The 18,157-nt window shown below is 40.7% G+C and overlaps 1 protein-coding gene across 2 annotated transcripts in view; it reads right to left on the bottom strand.

The window, feature by feature from the left end:
- The window catches only part of LOC121384507 (methyltransferase-like protein 24), a 39,631-nt gene extending 22,000 nt beyond the window's left edge, over positions 1-17,631 (bottom strand). The window contains exon 1 of one of the 2 annotated variants that reach the window (XM_041514915.1): positions 17,164-17,631. In XM_041514915.1, the coding sequence (XP_041370849.1) occupies positions 17,164-17,176 (13 nt within the window). In that variant the 5' untranslated portion in view covers positions 17,177-17,631. Of the gene's footprint in view, positions 1-12,153; positions 12,399-17,163 lie in introns of those variants that run through there. The other variant, XM_041514916.1, reaches the window with a different exon arrangement.
- Between the last annotated feature and the right edge of the window lie 526 nt (positions 17,632-18,157).

The following is an 18,157-nucleotide window of genomic DNA, read 5'->3' as shown; positions in this document are numbered from 1 at the left end:
GGAGTGCATATTCTTGGGGAGTGCAAATTCAATGCTACACCGGTATTCTTTGGTCCTACTTATAACTGACGCGAGCGCTTTAAATATCGTTTCGAAATGCTCGCTTGACTGGTTTTGGTATATTGTTACTGATTTAAGGACTTTAGTTTTCTAAAAGTGAATCATAAATGAAAATTACATTAACTTGAGACACAAAACGTCCCTATTGGTTCACCCAAAACGATTTCATTGAACCACGATGGAGGGAAATCCATGTCAAACCTCTCGGCAATTTTCGTTTTTGAATCGTGGAACTCTTACGTGATAAAACATGGCTGAATATAATAGATAATTCCAGCAGACACGAGTGACTACTACTTAAACTCCAAACTAGTGCACCTTTAAGTATATCGGCCTCCCCCACCCAAACCCCCAATACTTGCTGCTGGTAATAACTTGGTACTTGGTGATGCCACGACCAGAAGCGGTCAGGCCCTTTATAAGGGCCCTATGGGCAACCTAGGAAGACACCACAGCATCGTAGAGGTCTAAAATTAACGAGCTACTCTCGATTTACTAATATCAAAACCTATATCAGCTCGGCCATTTACCTTTCGATCGACCGTTCAAAAATGCGCCAAATTCCCTTAATCAAAATTGCGCACCCTTTTCTCTTTGGCATTTAACTGGTCCATTCAAATTCCATAGCACCACCACCACCACCACTCGCCTGCTACCGATTTGATCGGGCTGCTGGTGCTCCCTTGCACCTGCCAGTGCAGGCGGTCCCTCCTCTCCCCTCTCCCCACCTTTCCTGTCATGGACGGAGGAGCCGGCCAAGGCCGGCTCTTGTGCCCACGACAGGCGTGCGCTACAACAGCTTCAATGTGCACGTAAAACCCTATGACATGACATGACATGACATGCACCTTTAAGCACACTTTAGAAATATAACAAAAGGCATACTAGAATCGATTAACAAAAAATAAATCCGGAATATTTCCATTTTATGATTATAGCCATCTTGACGAAAAGAATTACCGCTCATAAAGCGGATGTGACGTGTATGCCGGAATACGAGTACTTGACGTAGAGGAGATTTACACAGAATGACAATGAAGCTACCAATAAAAAATTGATTCCGAAACCGACTTGCCAAGCAACAGCAATCGTGGTGAATTTGTTATGATAACACTGTGTATTGGCAACAGACAACGGTCGTTTCAGTTGGAGCCTGTATGATCAGTTGTTGAGACACAAGCCAGATTTCTTTTAGCGAGTTTCAATGAGGTGATAATGTCAGTTTATCCTAAGAAATCCCAACGACTAGTTACTGTGTAAGCCTCTGAGAATTTAAAATCTGCGTGACGCATTTATCGGTTACGCAAAAATAAATCCAGTTAACCCATTTCCTTTTTGCGGTAACCCGTTATATCCAAGTAAATCGTGCTCCAAATTTTGCGCGAACAAAAAATAGGTTACGCAAAATTAGATTTGCATGAGCATCGCGCGAACGAAACGATCGTTCTTGCAATTTTCAAAGTTTTGCTGTGCTCCTATGCTGACTAAAATCCAATGTGTTTCTGTCAGAAAAAAACACAACATATTGACAATACTCTTCACAGAACTAATCTGCCGCGCATTCACTAGGTGGCGTTCATTGTTAATGGGTAAAACAATGGCTGCGTCTACTAAATAACGAAAGCGTCAGTATTTTGATAGTTTTTAAGCTAATTCAACTACTAACTACTGAAAACATTAAAGAGCTCAATAACTTGGGAAAATATTTAATTCGGGCAAACAATTTAAGAAATAATTTGATTTAATATTGTTTCATACTGCATTTGTACTGTGTTTTGACATTTACCATATTATGTAAAAATCACTCCCCACCATTATACTGTACATATTGTATATAGACATGTATTTATTATGTGTGCTGATGAGAAGTAAAACTTAAGACAATAAATAAACTTGTAAACCTGATAAATTACCTAATGACTTGTTCATGTATGAAGACTATTCAATTATATTATAGCATTTCTGAAAGTACAGATGATAATATTTTTAATTGGTTTAATTTGTCCCTTTTGTCCCCCACCCCTGTTTCCCAGGAGAGGGGGATATCACAATGACAAAATTCACAAATTTATTTCTCCATGTGTCAAGGCGTAACATTTATGGAAAAAGAGGTGGTTTCTAAAAATAGTCTTAGTTTTCCTCTGTTGGGCCCCACCCCTCAGGACCCCGGATGGAGGGAGAGGGGATCAGAACAATCAAATTCATAATTTTGTTTCCCCATGGGTCAATGAAGTTTCTAACCAAAGTTGGTTGTAAATGGTCTAGTAGATCTGAAGAAATTAGTTTCTTACGCACCCGTTGGTGAGAATACCATTCGTTATGTTTGGTAACACATACTTGTTAACAGATATACGTCTGTTAACATTTTAAAGACATACGACTGGCTGCTCCTAGGTGATGATCAAGTCACCATGGCCATACCAATCAATGAAAAAGAAACGACCACACCGTGACGTACTAGTTGACCTAAACTTTAAGGGTGTATACTACCAAATCAAATCCCATAGACGACAATAGTAACATATGTGGCTAACACTCCTACCTGCTGCGTATCAATCGACATAAATGCCACGGATATAAATACTACCACCCCTCACTCTTAAAGTGAATCAGAAAAATGGGGGTCAAGCTGTTCATTTCTGAGATAACGGGTAGCGTCAATGGCTACCCTAGTTCCGCACAAAATGTGAGTACTTTTTTTTACAGGTACCCCATACATGTTTCAAGCACAAGGCTACTTGGCACAGTGGTACTAGATGAAATACAATTGCATACATTTTTTGCACAGATGAAACTATTTTTTTTTACAACCAACACACTCACATTTATCACCAATCACAGGACTTGTGACAGGACAAAAGTGCACCTCGAACTTTGACCCAGCCGGAAGTTATTTGGGTTAGTATTAACTTAAGCGTTAGGGCCGTACATAGGTTTTAGTTGGAAAAGGCATTTAAATGTATTTTTAAACTTTTTCAGGATATGTAAGAAATAGAATACAACATTCGTGTCCGTTAGATACCATTTATCTTACAACTCGTTTTAAAACGTATCCAACTCACTTTCACTCGTTAGATACATTTTAAAACAAATCGTTGTGAGATAAATGGTATCTAACGGCCACTCATGTAGTATTATTTATTTAAAATACATTTCTTTATATAACTATACTATTAAACTACATCCCCTCCCCATACTCAGGTGACCTAAAAATACCTAGAAGCCATAGTTAATACTAATATAATAATATGTAATTGGTGTTGAACATATTTGGCATAATAATAAATTTGATCGATGGGAAATGGGCGTGGTAATCAAAAGGCGTACTAATTAAAATAGAATAGAATAGAACAGATGTTTAACGACACCCCAGCACGAAAAATACATCGGCTATTGGGTTTCAAACTAACGTACTAATTAGTCAGGCGGTTAGGTAGTCACATAGATACATTTTATTTTGCCAAAACAATATACATTTTATAAGGCATACATACATATTTATAAATAAAATAATATAATGTGCATACTAATAACATACATTCTGTAGGCATACATACATATTTATAAATAAAATAATATAATGTGCATATTAATAATATACAATATAATAACACGTCATGTATCAATGTTGTCTGTTCTATGCGTGGCAGCAGTGGTCAAATATTTACATAATTTAATTAGCTGTTTTGAATTGTCGCTGCGTTAATTTAAATGTTGATGCACGGCTTGAACTTACTGACGGCAATTGCCGCCGTTGTGATATAAATTGCCGTAGGTAGAGAGCAACCGCTGACGGCACTTTTGTGCCATCGGTAAAGCTCCTCAACAATGGCAAAGTGTATACACCTGGCGTACATTATCTGCCAATATTTAAGATTTGCACATTTGAAATATGTCTACATAGAGCAAAATAACACTTTAATCATGTGTATTTGCTGCAAATGTCACTTTTTAAAAATTGCCATAAGCAGACTCAAAATTGCCGTCGGTGGGCTGTTTCACCATTGGAATGTCTTTTAAAAATTGCCGTGGGAGACAAATTCTTAAGTTCGAGCCCTGCGATGGTTTATTGTAATAATAAGGTATATTTATCTCCTGTGGTACTGTTGAAAAGACACACTAGTAGTGGTGGTGTTAAAGAAAACAAACGTCAACTCTTACAGTCAAAGTACTCGGGCTAACTTAGAAAATACGTTGAAATAAGACGGGGCTAGATTCTACATCATTACCTCAACTGTTGTTATGGCCGAGACTATTCATTGTGACCTTTGAACCGCATGCCGTATTGTTAGCAAGGATCTTTACATAAATCAAAGTCTGCACGTAAGTGTCGATGTCATTACACAAAATCGTCTGCCATTCTAGGAGACGCGTGAGGTCACACCGATCATCAGGGTTTCTGCTAGTCACGATATTGTAACGGAAACTTTTGTCTACGTCTCAGTTACCTGAACAGAACAGAAGACCCATCCCCCCCCCCCCCCCCCCCACACACACACACACACTCACTCCCTACTGACTGTGGTTGCATTCAATTCCATAGCACCATAACCAAAAACTTCTTTCTGGTAGAAACACTGTTTGGGGATAAAACAAAGCCTTAGTGATTACTGTTGTAGGCCCCTACTGAGGATAAAGTTAACATTCGCTTTTTCAGGCACGGCGGAGGGGGCGGGGGAAGCATACCCTTGAACTCCCTAGAAACTTTGCTTTGCACCCTCATCTCAGTCAGCCCCACCCCTCCCAATGTCTACTTGCTCCAGCTGTGCCCGTATTTGCATGCCATCCAGATAATTGTCATGTATTTGTTTGTAGCTATCACGTAGGCTACATATAATATACTACTCAAAAGAATTTAAGGGTCAGATGATATTTTCGACATTATTTTCTGAATGTCAATTAAATTAGCTAGACCATAATGTCACGCATGGTATTGTTCCATTTTGACGAAAGTGGGTCTAAGCAACCCATAAATGAATTAAAATCCACTGTCATTGACACTGTCGACTAGTTCTAATGGCGAAAACATGCTTACATTTGCACGTAAATTAGGGCGAAAGCGAAAAGTCTGCTAAGTGCCCATAACTTGCTTTTTCACAAAGCGCTTCATTTGCACGCTTTGCACGTGTATTCCATGTTCCCAATGCTGAATTTCCGTATAATTGGAGCTTGCGTTCGTGTACGGTGCACACTCCAAATTCGACAATGGTACGACTTCAACTGACTATCGAAGATCGAGGAAGGGCTATTGCTTGGCTTCAGGATGGCAATACGCAAAGAAATGTTGCTCTGAGACTTGGTGTCAGTCAGAGTGTCGTTGGCCGACTGTGGCAACGGTACCAAGCAACGAATTCTGTTCGAAATCGTCCACGTTCGGGAAGACCCCGAAGCACTACAAATAGAGAGGACCGCTACATCACCAATATGGCTCTACGTCAACGCACAACCACTGCACGCCGATTACGTGACAATCTGCGGACTGCGACTAGAACTCGAGTGTCTGATCAAACCATACGCAATCGTCTGAGAGCCATTAATCTACGCTGCCGTCGCCAGGCTGTTCGACCACCACTCCTACCACGTCACAGAACGGCCAGACGTCACTGGTGCACGCTTCATCTGCGGTGGCAACGTGTTCAGTGGGGTCGAGTGATGTTCACTGATGAGTCCAGGTTTAGTCTCCAGTTCAACGACTGTCGGGTTCGTGTCTACAGACGTCCTGTGGAGCGCTTCGCTGACGTTAACGTTAGACAACGTCACCGGTTCGGTGGTGGCAGCGTCATGGTGTGGGGCGGCATCTCTATCCACCACAGGACCCCCCTCTATGTGGTGGATGGCAATCTGAATGGAATCCGCTATCTGAATGAGATTATCCGGCCGTTGGTTCTCCCAGGCCTTCAGCAGATTGGCGGCGGGGCAGTTCTGCAGGATGACAATGCCAGACCCCACCGCGCCAGGGTGGTAACGGACTTTCTCAGACAACAAGGTATCGCCAGGATGGATTGGCCAGCATATTCGCCTGACTTGGCCCCAACAGAGCACGCCTGGGACGAATTAGGCAGGAGAGTTCGGGATAACCATGCCCCACCGGCCAACCTTCATGATCTGGGTCAACTTCTTATGGCAGAGTGGCAGGCCATTCCCCAAGAGTTCTTCAGACGTCTGATCAACAGCACGAGGCAACGATGTGTCGAGTGTATTCGCGCCAGGGGTGGATTCACACACTATTAAACGAATGTTCTAATGTGTAAAATCCATGTTTGACAACCTTCAACTTTGACAGCATGTCATGTGACTTTCTTGTATACAGTGACGTTTATTTGTGGTTTTTTGTAAATATGGAACAATAAATTAAAAAATTGGTGTAGTTTACATCATCAATCTAATACACTCTGAAACTTATTTGGTTATAAATTTTTGACCCTTAAATTCTTTTGAGTAGTTCACCCCAGGGTAAACATCCACGGTCTGATTTTTAACATTTTGAGGGCACAGCAATAAACATCACAATATTTAATATCCTGCCGGAGACGTTTATCTTGATGAACCAGTACATATAGTTGCAGTATATCTTATGAGTATTAGCAGACACGGTAGAGCACCCCCCCCCCCACACACACACACACCCACCCCCACCCCACCCCAATATTTCTCGATCAAAAATATTATTCTAAGTAAATCTTAATTTTACTTGTAGAATGCAGGAAATTGCATTTCAGGACATCTAGTTTTCAACATTTCACGGGGAAGCATACGGTATTACCTCCCCCCCCCCCCCCCCCCCCCGAAACTTTGTTTTGCGCCCTCGATCGGTCACCCCCTATCGGTCACAAATGTACAGCCGTAGTAGTTAATTAATAACAACAATAATAACAACCCAGAACTGATCACTTAATTAGTTAATCTCTAGGTGTCTAGTTACACAATATGCGAATCACTTCACCGTTACACCACACCCACACGTGTGATAATTGAGAAACGCTTCCAGGAGAAGTTAATTAATAAAGGAATTACAACACCATTCCTAACTGGTTAATTTTTAGTTAACCCTTACTACTCGTTCAGTAACGTGTGATAATTTAGGAACGCTTCCAGGGGAACTTAATTAATAAAGGAATTACAGCTCTATTCCTAACGGGTTAATTTTTAATTAACCCTTAACTACTCTTTCAGTAATCTTGTAACACAGAATTAATACTGGTACCTATCACAATAAAGACAATAACCTACAGTTTACCTAGGTCGTCTAGGATGACTGGCTAAGCTTTATATTACCGAATACTCGTATAATGTTAGAACTAAAAGTCTACGATTTACTTCGTCAGATGACCGAAGACACTGTCTAAAGAATATTGGTATAATACAGTATCAAAATATATAAAGTCACATCAATCACATCAAGGTTATACACAGAGCAGAAATGATATTTACCAAAGTCCAAACGGACTAACGTTCCCGGGAAGCTTCCTTTTCCGTTTCTTCTCGATATCTCTAAAACTAGCTATTTATTATAAATCAGAATTCGCCTGGGGGTACAAGGCGGTACCTCCCCCTATCATCTGATATTTCACCTCTACTAGAGTCGATATATTTCTCTCTGATCGTCAGACTTACTGACGCCATCGTCGCCAAATCACGGTCGTCGAAACCGCAGTCGCAGAGGTATTACGTAACTACTCGCCACATGCCTCCACAGCTGGACTAAGTGCATATTGGAATGTCCGATCGCGCGAAGTATTACGTAACAAGTTGCCCACCTGGGCTACGGGCAATGAAACTGCACACGGCCCTCTAACACAATTAAAATCGCCACAGGCGAAACAAATTTAGGAGCATGTACCGTCACACTTTGGCATGCTCATATACCACGAAGGTTTCGAGCATGTCCGCCCCGGGGTTTTTCAAGGTCTTTGTATTTGACCCCATTCTTCTGAAGCACAATGCAGCGACCCATGACGTCTGCGTTCGCTCGGTCTCACGATCTCCGGTTAACTGGAACACCCGGGATGGATACATCTACTTTAGGAGGGTATATAAGGCCGGTGAAGCCTTTTCAAAGTTTTATTTTTTGTATAATAACTATGCCAGAACCATGTTTATTAGAGCAACAACATGAGTCATGTGAGTGAGTCATGTTGAAATATGTTCTAGCACTGCAACCCAGAGAGGGAGCGGGATGTAGCTCAAGCGGTAGTGTGTCTGCCTGTGAAGCGGTCGGTCATCCTTTTCAGTGGACCCATTTGCAGTTTGGGCTATTTTCCGTTCCAACCAGTGGTCCACAACTGGTTCATTCAAAGGCCGTGGTGTGTGCTGTCCTGTCTGTGGGAAAGTGCATATAAAAGACCCCTTGCTGCTTATCGGAAAGAGTAGCCTATGTGGCGACAGCGGGTTTCCTCTAAAGAAATATGTCAGAATGACCATATGTTTGACGTCCAATAGCCGATGATAAGATAAAAATCAATGTGCTCTAGAGGCGTCGTTAAATAAAACAAACTTTTTTTTCTTCTTCTTTTGTTGCAACCGAGCTACAAACATAACCAACCAGATAACTACAGCCAGCCAAATGTAAGGTAATATATTTACACACGCCTTCTCTCGTTTCCACCCTTTGCTCAATAACATGCGGGTGTGTACGTGTGCACTAAACACAGACTGTCCGTGCGGCGGTGGCGTGACGTGACCCCCCCCCCCCCCCCCCCCATCTCCCAGTTGAGACATTTGTTGAGGCGGGTTTCAAAATTCAAAATTATTCTAAACTAAATTAGTTACAATTATTATTAGCTACCCCATACTTAACTTGACCCACACTAAATATACGTGGTTCATGGTCCTTTTTTTCAGTGAAGCCAAGCATTTTTTTAAACTCAACAAAAACAATAAGCACCACCTCACAGACAGGATAGTACGTACCACGGCCTTTGTTACACCAGTTGTGGAGCACTGGCTGGTACAAGAAATAGCCCAATGCGCCCACCGACGGGAATCGATCCTAGATCGATCGCGCATCAGGCGAGCGCTGTACCACTGAGGTATTTTCAATGAATTAGTTGCTCCCTGGTTTAGTTTTTATAAAAATCTACAACACTTACGAGATACAGTGACGACGTAACATTATTTTGGAGGATGGTTTTGCTGCTGTTCTATGGGCGATTTTTACGATTCATAAGTGGTCCAACAAATACAGTTCAGGTTACTGATTCATCTACTTCACTGGGGTTATTCATTGCACAAAACCGGCCTCGGTGGCGTCGTGGTTAGGCCATCGATCTACAGGCTGGTAGGTACTGGGTTCGGATCCCAGTCGAGGCATGGGATTTTTAATCCAGATACCGACTCCAAACCGTGAGTGAGTGCTCCGCAAGGCTCAATGGGTAGGTGTAAACCACTTGCACCGACCAGTGATCCATAACTGGTTCAACAAAGGCCATGGTTTGTGCTATCCTGCCTGTGGGAAGCGCAAATAAAAGATCCCTTGCTGCTAATCAGAAAGAGTAGCCCATGTAGTGGCGACAGCGGGTTTCCTCTCAAAATCTGTGTGGTCCTTAACTATATGTCTGACGCCATATAACCGTAAAATAAAATGTGTTGAGTGCATCGTTAAATAAAACATTTCTTTCTTTCATTGCAGAAAATGCAATATCAATTTTGTTGTTCCTGACAGGGGGATTATTGTGGATCCTGAAGAGAAAATTGTTGATTGCAGGGATGGATTATGTTTTAGGTCGGGGGAAGGGGGGAGGGGGAGGGGGGTCCGAAATGTAAATGTTTATAATTTGAAATTATAAATTTTATGTGGACATCAATTTAGTTCTACGTGATGGGGTTGGGTTTTTTTAGCCGGAGGGGGGGGTGCAACTGGGAAACCCCCATCATCCGCCCCTGGATTGTAGAACACCGGGTATCACTTGCTGCATGATCGAGACTATATCCAAAATAGGGGGCGAGACGCAGCCCAGTGGTAAAGCGTTCGCTTGATGCGCGGTCGGTCTAGGATCGATCCCCGTCGGTGGACCCATTGGGCTATTTCTCGCTCCAGCCAGCGCTCTACAACTGGTGTAACAAAGGCCGTGGTATGTACTATCTTGTCTGGGATGGTGCATATAAAAGATCCCTTGCTGCTAATTGAAAAGAGTAGCCCATAAAGTGGCGACAGCGGGTTTCCTCTCTCAATATTTGTGTGGTCCTTAATCATATGTCTGATGCCATATAACCGTAAATAAAATGTGTTGAGTGCGTCGTTAAATAAAACATTTTCTTCCTATATTCAAATTAGCTGCTCAAGAACATATTACACACAAAATATGGGTTGACGGTTAAAACATTTACCCCATCATCAACTGGAGAAATGAACGGGGATTTGAAATAAAACAAGAGAGGCTGAAAAATGAAGAAGAATTGTTTCAAGAGTTACTTTATGAACTTGAAATACATATCGAATTATACCATGTGGTTATATCGAATCTTAGCGAAGACGATCAGCAATCACTCATCAAAGGACGTCGCACATCAGTTACAATTTTAAGTGAAAGAATAAGACATTTACGGAAGCTCAAAGTAAGAAAGGAGATAGTGTTGCGAAACCTCCAAACCAAATATGAAGGAGATTGGAGACAAGGAAGGAAGGAAATGGTTTATTTAACGACGCACTCAACACACTTTATTTACGGTTATATGGCGTTAGACATATGGTTAACGTCACATATTTTGCTTAGAGGGTGTGTTTTTTGTGGAAGGGCGTTACGTTTTCCATTCAGATGGGCAAATTAAACGGCAGTGTCAGACAGAAAGGTAGGGAAGAAAACATGATATGTGGTATTGAAATAAAGTGCCCATTTCAAGGCAAAATGTTCTTCTTCTTTTCATTTCATTTCATTTCATTTCATTTCAACTTATTTTCGTGTTTATATCCAATTAAGGTTCAAGCACGCTGTTCTGGACACACATACTTCAGCTATCTGGGCTGTCTGTCCAGGACAGTGAGTTAGCGGTTAGTGAGAGAGAAGAGGGTGTAGTGGTCTTACACCTACCCAATGCGTCGTTAAAACTCGCTCTGGACGGGAGCCGGTACCGGGCTGCGAACCCTGTACCTACCAGCCTTATGTCCAGTGTACTACGTGGCACAACAGAGTCTTAGTGAAATGTATGTTATAGGTGTACATCATCCAGACTCTCTTTAATATACAAAACAGTCCATGACGATTCAGATTGCAAGTTTTCATAGAGAACTTTGGGATCTGATTTACCAAGAAGTAGAGATGTCCAACACAACCCAATCTAATTAAAATTAGCTCCACAATTACATGTGGATCTAACACCAGCCAGTTGGAGCTCATGTCCACCAATCAAAACCTTACTTGCAGAATCCTGCCAGTGATTTAAAACTAACAGCACTGCGTAGTCCCCAATGTCCAGGTAACACTTCGTCTGTAAATAATAATTTAAATATTGACCAATCACACTTCGCCTTTTATAACGTTATTTGGGAGCATACAAATTCTAAAAATATCGGGCGAGTCTATTTTAGTGGCCGCAGTACAGCGAACCATACCAATACGTACGGGGTGGGTTATCAGTCTTCAATTTTACATTAAAAATTATTTATTTATTTATAAAATTTTTTTTTTAAAATCAGTCTTCAGTTTTACATTACAAATTATTTATTTTATAAAATAAAACATGTTTTAAGGCATTCGTAATTCACACGAAACATGTCGTATACCCTCAGGATAATTCGAAATGTTTTCAAATTATTTTTAAATCACTGGCAGGATTCTGCAAGTAAGGTTTTGATTGGTGGACATGAGCTCCAACTGGCTGGTGTTAGATCCACATGTAATTGTGGAGCTAATTTTAATTAGATTGAACACATCCAAACCCATCATTGTGTCCATCAAACAGAAGATACTAGATTATACAAAGTCAAATGTCAAGTGTGTTGCTGAAATACGATCATGCACAGGTATAACCTGTATATAACAGGTATAACAAGTATAACCCAATATATAAAAGTGTGGATGCACACAAAAGATATGCACACAAAAGATAAGGCAGTAAAATCGTGAGCAAGAAATAAAGGAGTTGATAAAAACTTACATGACATGTAAAGAATTCGTTATAAATTGCCACATCTAATGCGTTCAGCGTGTAAGCGACGTTCTTGTATTTGTAGTCCGTGAGCTAGATAGAACGTCGACAGCAGAAACTGCTCATGCTTATCCTAAACTAAAGGCATACCACGTATAATGTTTCAAGGCTTTCTTACTGATGTTGAAAGAAGACGGCAAATATTTTCTGGTCTGGAAAATATAACGTCAGATCAATTGGCTGTTTAGAAATAGAAAATATACTTTGACAATTTAAAGATCTTGATCCCAAAGGTAGTGGTGTCATTAAAGCAGAAGACATTTTCCATCTGCTCTGGAGAACTCGTGCCAACTGCTAAATACAAATGTTGATGTCAGATCGCAAGTTTCATATGTCACTGTCAAGAGCCAGAGTCTAGCCCATTAATGATTTAATGGAAGATGATTGCAAGTCATCAGAAGAACCACACTTTGCCTAGCCACTGTACACTACTACCATGTGTGTCCAGTAAGTGAAATGTAATCTCAAATACTTAAAAACCACACCTGATAATATTGGTACGTAGCCCAGTGGTAAAGCACTCACCTGATGCGGGATCGGTCTGGAATCGATCTCCGTCGGTGGGCCCATTAGGATATTTCTTGTTGCAGCCAGTGCACTACTACTGGTATATCAAAGGCCGTGATATGTGCTATCCTGTCTGTGGGATAGTGCATATAAAAGACCCATTGCTACTAATGAAAAAAAATGTAGCGGGTTTCCTCTCAAAGACAATGTTACAATTACCAAATGTTTGACATCCAATAGTCGATGATTACTAAATCGATGTGCTCTAATGTTGTCGTTAAACAAACTTTAACTGATGCATGGATTTGGATATTTGAGCTTTTAAATATCAGTGACTAATTTTTTTTATTAAAACTGTTTTCTTCTCAGTACAATAGAAAATGCTGCTATTTAATACATCGATGTATCTATCAATAGGCTACTCTTTGTCTCAGATTTATGAACACAATAGCAATATATTTAAAATTAAATCTAGTATATAGTATAAATGTTGCAACCATTGACCTTGATTATTTTGACATTAATGTTAAATAAGTGCGTGTTTGCGTGCGTGTGTGTGCGCGTGGGGGGTGGGGGTTGGTGGCGCATACGTACATACTTACAAGTCTATAGTATACATACATTCATAAACACTGTTATTCCAAACAAAATAAATAATTAGTATTTAATATTAATTTCGGGGAAAAAGCCCTTTAGCATGAAACAATATCTACAGTATTGCCTCACAAAAGAGAAGGAATCGATCTGGACCGAATGACGTCAGTGTTTTATTCAATAAAAATAATGTTAGCATGGGGCATTCTTGTACAGGTTAAAAACAAAACAAATAATTAATATATCACTGGAAATAAAGACATGAATGATAAGAATCAAATAACATTTATGAAAACGAAAATATAAAGAGTATCCACTGATATGGCGTTCATTACTTTGTAGTAATACAAATGTAAGGATGTGACTAGAAATATCAATATACGTTAAACGTTCACCAATACTGAAAATATGCAATAAACTGCCAAGTGATGTAGCATACTTCTGTCTCTGTACTAATGGAAACATATGATGATATATTACAAAAGTTTATTAATAATATTGTGTCAAAAACAGTCCAAATATAAATGTTTATGAATGTGCACATCTTTTGTGAACTTTAAGGCTCGATCTCCATCTAAATTGCTTGCCGCATTCATTACATCTGTAGCTTGGGGGTTGATGCATGCATCTTGTTTTTACTTCTGTTTTTTTTTTTTTGTTCTTGTAATACAGGTTCTGCCTACTTTTTATTCACTTGTCACACACTTCGCAAACGAACTAGCCTTCCGGAACCCCATATGGGTGTTGTTCACATGATATCTGATGCCCTTTTAGTGATCCAGATGATGTGTGTGTGTGTGTGTGTGTGTGTGTGTGTGTGTGTGTGTGTGTGTGTGAATGTTGCCATGCTCATATACCACGAAGGTTTCGAGCATGTCTGTCCCGGGTTCCGTATCTGGATAGCCAGAAGCCCCACCCGGGACAGACCAGATGCTGTAAATTCTTTCTTGCAAAATAGAGATTTCTCTAATGACATGCTCACATGATTTGCGCCGTGGAATCTGTATTGCACCCGTTGATTAAACCTCTTATCACACACATTGCAGGTGTGCTTATACGTAAAGGTGTGTTTGTTCTTTACATGTAATGTCAGTCCAAACTTTGATCTACGGTCTCACTACAAGGTTCACTGCCTGCTTAGAGTTCATTCAACACGGTCCACTATAGTTCATAATTGTAACATATGTTGTGGTTCACATATTCACTTCTAGTGATTGGGGAAGAATTAATGAATTAATGAATGAATTAATGTTTAATGACACCCCAGCACGAAAAATACATCGGTTATTGGGCGTCAAACTATGGTGATGCAAACAAACAAAGTGATGATCAACATCAAAAACAGTGTAAAGAACTGTGCAAAAATACAAAATCACAGATAGCCTGTCACCAACATTGAACTGCTGGTGCTCCCTTGCACTTGCCAGTGCAGGCGTTCCCTCTCTACAACCCTCCCCCAACCCTTTCCTGTCCTGGACAGAGGGAACCGGCCAAGGCGTGTGCTACAACAGCTTGCTCTGAATGTGCACGTAAATCTCTTTATCATTATCATTATCATTAAGTAAAGTTTGTTTGACGCCACTAGAGCACATCGATTTTTTTTCATCTTATCATCGGCTATTGGACGTCAAACATATGGTCATTCTGACACTGTTTTTTAGAGGAAACCCGCTGTCGCCACATAGACTACTCTTTTACGACAGGCATCAAGGGATCTTTTATTTGCGCTCCCTACAGGCAGGATAGCACAAACCATGACCAGTTATGGATCACTGGTCGGTGCAGATGGTTTACACCTACCCACTGAGCCTTGCGGAGCACTCACTCAGGGTTTGGAGTCGGTATTTGCATTAAAAATCCCATGCCTCGACTGGGATCCGAACCCAGTACCTACCATCCTGTAGACCGATGGCCTAACCACGACGCCACCGAAGCCGGTTCCTGGGTAAAGAGATACTTGTCCCTGCTTGTTTTCCATAGCTTAACAGGATATAATACCACCTCTGCTTTTTTTTTTTTTTTTTGGAAAAAGGTAAAAGGACCGCACGGGGTGCATGGAACTGCTACCCTGTTGTGACCAGTGCCTTTAACTGACACCCGTGTCTTTGTCTTACACCAAAGTATACGCAATTGATTCACACTCCAGCTCTTCATCGTAAGTGTTTATGATAAGACCAGTGACCTCGAACATGTTGACGTAGCAAGGACTATGTTGTACTGCCAGAATGGAACAACAATGAAAAACATTTTATCACCTTAGGATGCTTTACTACAGCACCTACATTTGCTCAACCTGTGTGTGTGTGTGTGTGTGTGTGTGTGTGTGTGTGTGTGTGTGTGTGTGTGTGTGATAGAAAGTTATTTACATACATAGCTAGATATCTTGAAAAACACAATTAACACTGGCATATTTCTTGTGAGGATACAATCACAAACCAAATATCAGGATCCAAAATACAGAGCATAGTTTTTAAAATTAATTTGTATTAGTAATTAAGGCATTGTATTAGCTATAACCAGACAAGAGTTAGTAAAGACATTTTAGTAAAGACTTAAAATTCCAAGCAAATAAAGAGAATGAAGACTATCGGAACTAGATGCAAAAATATCAAAATCGAGGCAGCCATATTGATGACGTCATTTGATGATGTTCCTCCACGTTGCTTGAAATAGTTAAACTTCTCGATGATCGCTCGACGGAAGTTTCGACCAGAGAGCATGTAGACACAGTGTATATTATAATATTGTCAAACAATAATATATTGTTCTATAGGCTGGCGGAGTGGAAGAAATTCTGGCGGGCTAGTAAATTTTAGTTTGTTTTGGTACGGCGAGCGAATGAAATATTTTCTATTTCTGCGCCCCTGTTGAATATACCGACACTGGTATTCTAAACAAGAAAATGTATTGAATATGTAATTTTTAGTCGTCAAAAAGGCTCTGTTAGACAGAAACATTTTACAAGAAAGAAGTGTTTTATTTAACGACGCACTCAACACATTTTATTTACGGTTATATGGCGTCAGACATATGGTTACGGATCACACAGATTTTGAGAGGAAACCCGCTGTCGCCACTACATGGGCTACTCTTCCGATTGGCAGCAAGGGATCTTTTATTTGCGCTTCCCACAGGCAGGATAGCACAAAGCATGGCCTTTGTTGAACCAGTTATGGATCACTGGTCGGTGCAAGTGGTTTACACCTACCCATTGAGCCTTGCGGAGCACTCACTCAGGGTTTGGAGTCGGTATCTGGATTAAAAATCCCATGCCTCGACTGGGATCCGAACCCAGTACCTACCAGCCTGTAGACCGATGGCCTGCCACGACGCCACCGAGGCCGGTCATTTTACAATGGCTTTAATTTAATAACAGAATAGAAGGAAAGAAGGAAGGAAGGAAATGTTTTAATTAACGACGCACTCAACACATTTCATTTACCGTTACATGACGTCGGACATATAGTGAAGGATATTGAGGGAGGAAACCTGCTGTCGCCATTTCATAGACTACTCTTTTTCGATTAGCAGCAAGGGATCTTTTATATGCACCATCCCATAGACAGGATAGCACATGCCACGGCCTTTGATGTACCAGTCGTGGTGCACTGGCTGGAGCAAGAAATAACCCAATAAGCCCACCGACGGGGATCGATCCCAAACCGACCGCGCATCAAGCGAGCGCTTTACCACTGAGCTGTGTCGCCTTAGAATGAATGAATGAATGAATGAATGAAACAATGAATGAATGAAACGATGAAAACATGTTTAACGACACCCCAGCACAAAACAAGACATCGGCTATTGGATGTGAAACAATGGTAAATATATAAGTGAACTGATGATCAAAAAACTTACGTGTGATTTGCATGGTGTAGTCCTAGCAGGTATTCTTTTTTGAACTGTGTATTTACCGCTGGATGCAGCCCCGTAATCAGTAAAGCAGAACAGTTAAAACCGGCGACGAAATCACCCAGCCGCGAAGCCACTACCTCGCTATAGACACTAACTAATCATCAATCAACGTGAACAGGTTCTCCCAACATTCAGGACAAAGTAACTCAATGGGCATCAAAATCCCACCAATCAGAGACGGACACACCCTTTCTCCCAGCTAAGACCAAGAAACGTAAACTCAAGAGCCCGCGACCAGTCAAAAAAAAAAACCCCACCGTGGCTGAATTTGTCAAAACTAAAATAACTAAACCCGCCCAACCAGAAAACAAAACGAGCAAAAACCAGTCAGTCGTTAACAGTAGTACCCAATAAATGGAATAACCAAAAAGCAATCCCCTACAGGTTAGACGGGAAGAAACAACAACAGGCAACTTCGCTACATCAGGTAAACCTACCCGCCCACAACAACAGCCAATAGGCAACAAATGGTTAGCGAAACTACACTACTCAGTGAACAGAGAAGCCACCGAGAAAGCGGGCAATAAGCACCTGAAAATCGCAGGTACCTTAGATATTAAGTTATAGATATATATACATATGTATGTGTGTGTGTGTATATTGTCATGGCTGCCCCAACAATTTCCTCAACTGTGTGCTGTGACATGGACTTTTCTCAAGTAATTTTAATATTGGACAGTAATTTAGTAGTAATTATTTGCATATTTGCTTGTATTCTGTAATGTCTGGAACTAGTCCATTTATTACAGTTATTGTTTAATGAAATTCTTAGTAGTGCATTTGTCGTGTCGCGCGCTATAGACAAAAACGAAATTGCGTAACAACGATCGTTTGGATGCACAATGCGATCTACATTAAGTTGTATTTCAAAATAATATGTTTATAGTGTATGAAACTATGTTTGTAAATAGTTGCCGTAATTTATTTATGGGATATT

The sequence above is a fragment of the Gigantopelta aegis genome, chromosome 10 (genome assembly GCF_016097555.1).
Source record: "Gigantopelta aegis isolate Gae_Host chromosome 10, Gae_host_genome, whole genome shotgun sequence".
Lineage (NCBI taxonomy): Eukaryota > Metazoa > Mollusca > Gastropoda > Neomphalida > Peltospiridae > Gigantopelta > Gigantopelta aegis.
This window is presented reverse-complemented; position numbering and strand designations above follow the sequence as displayed.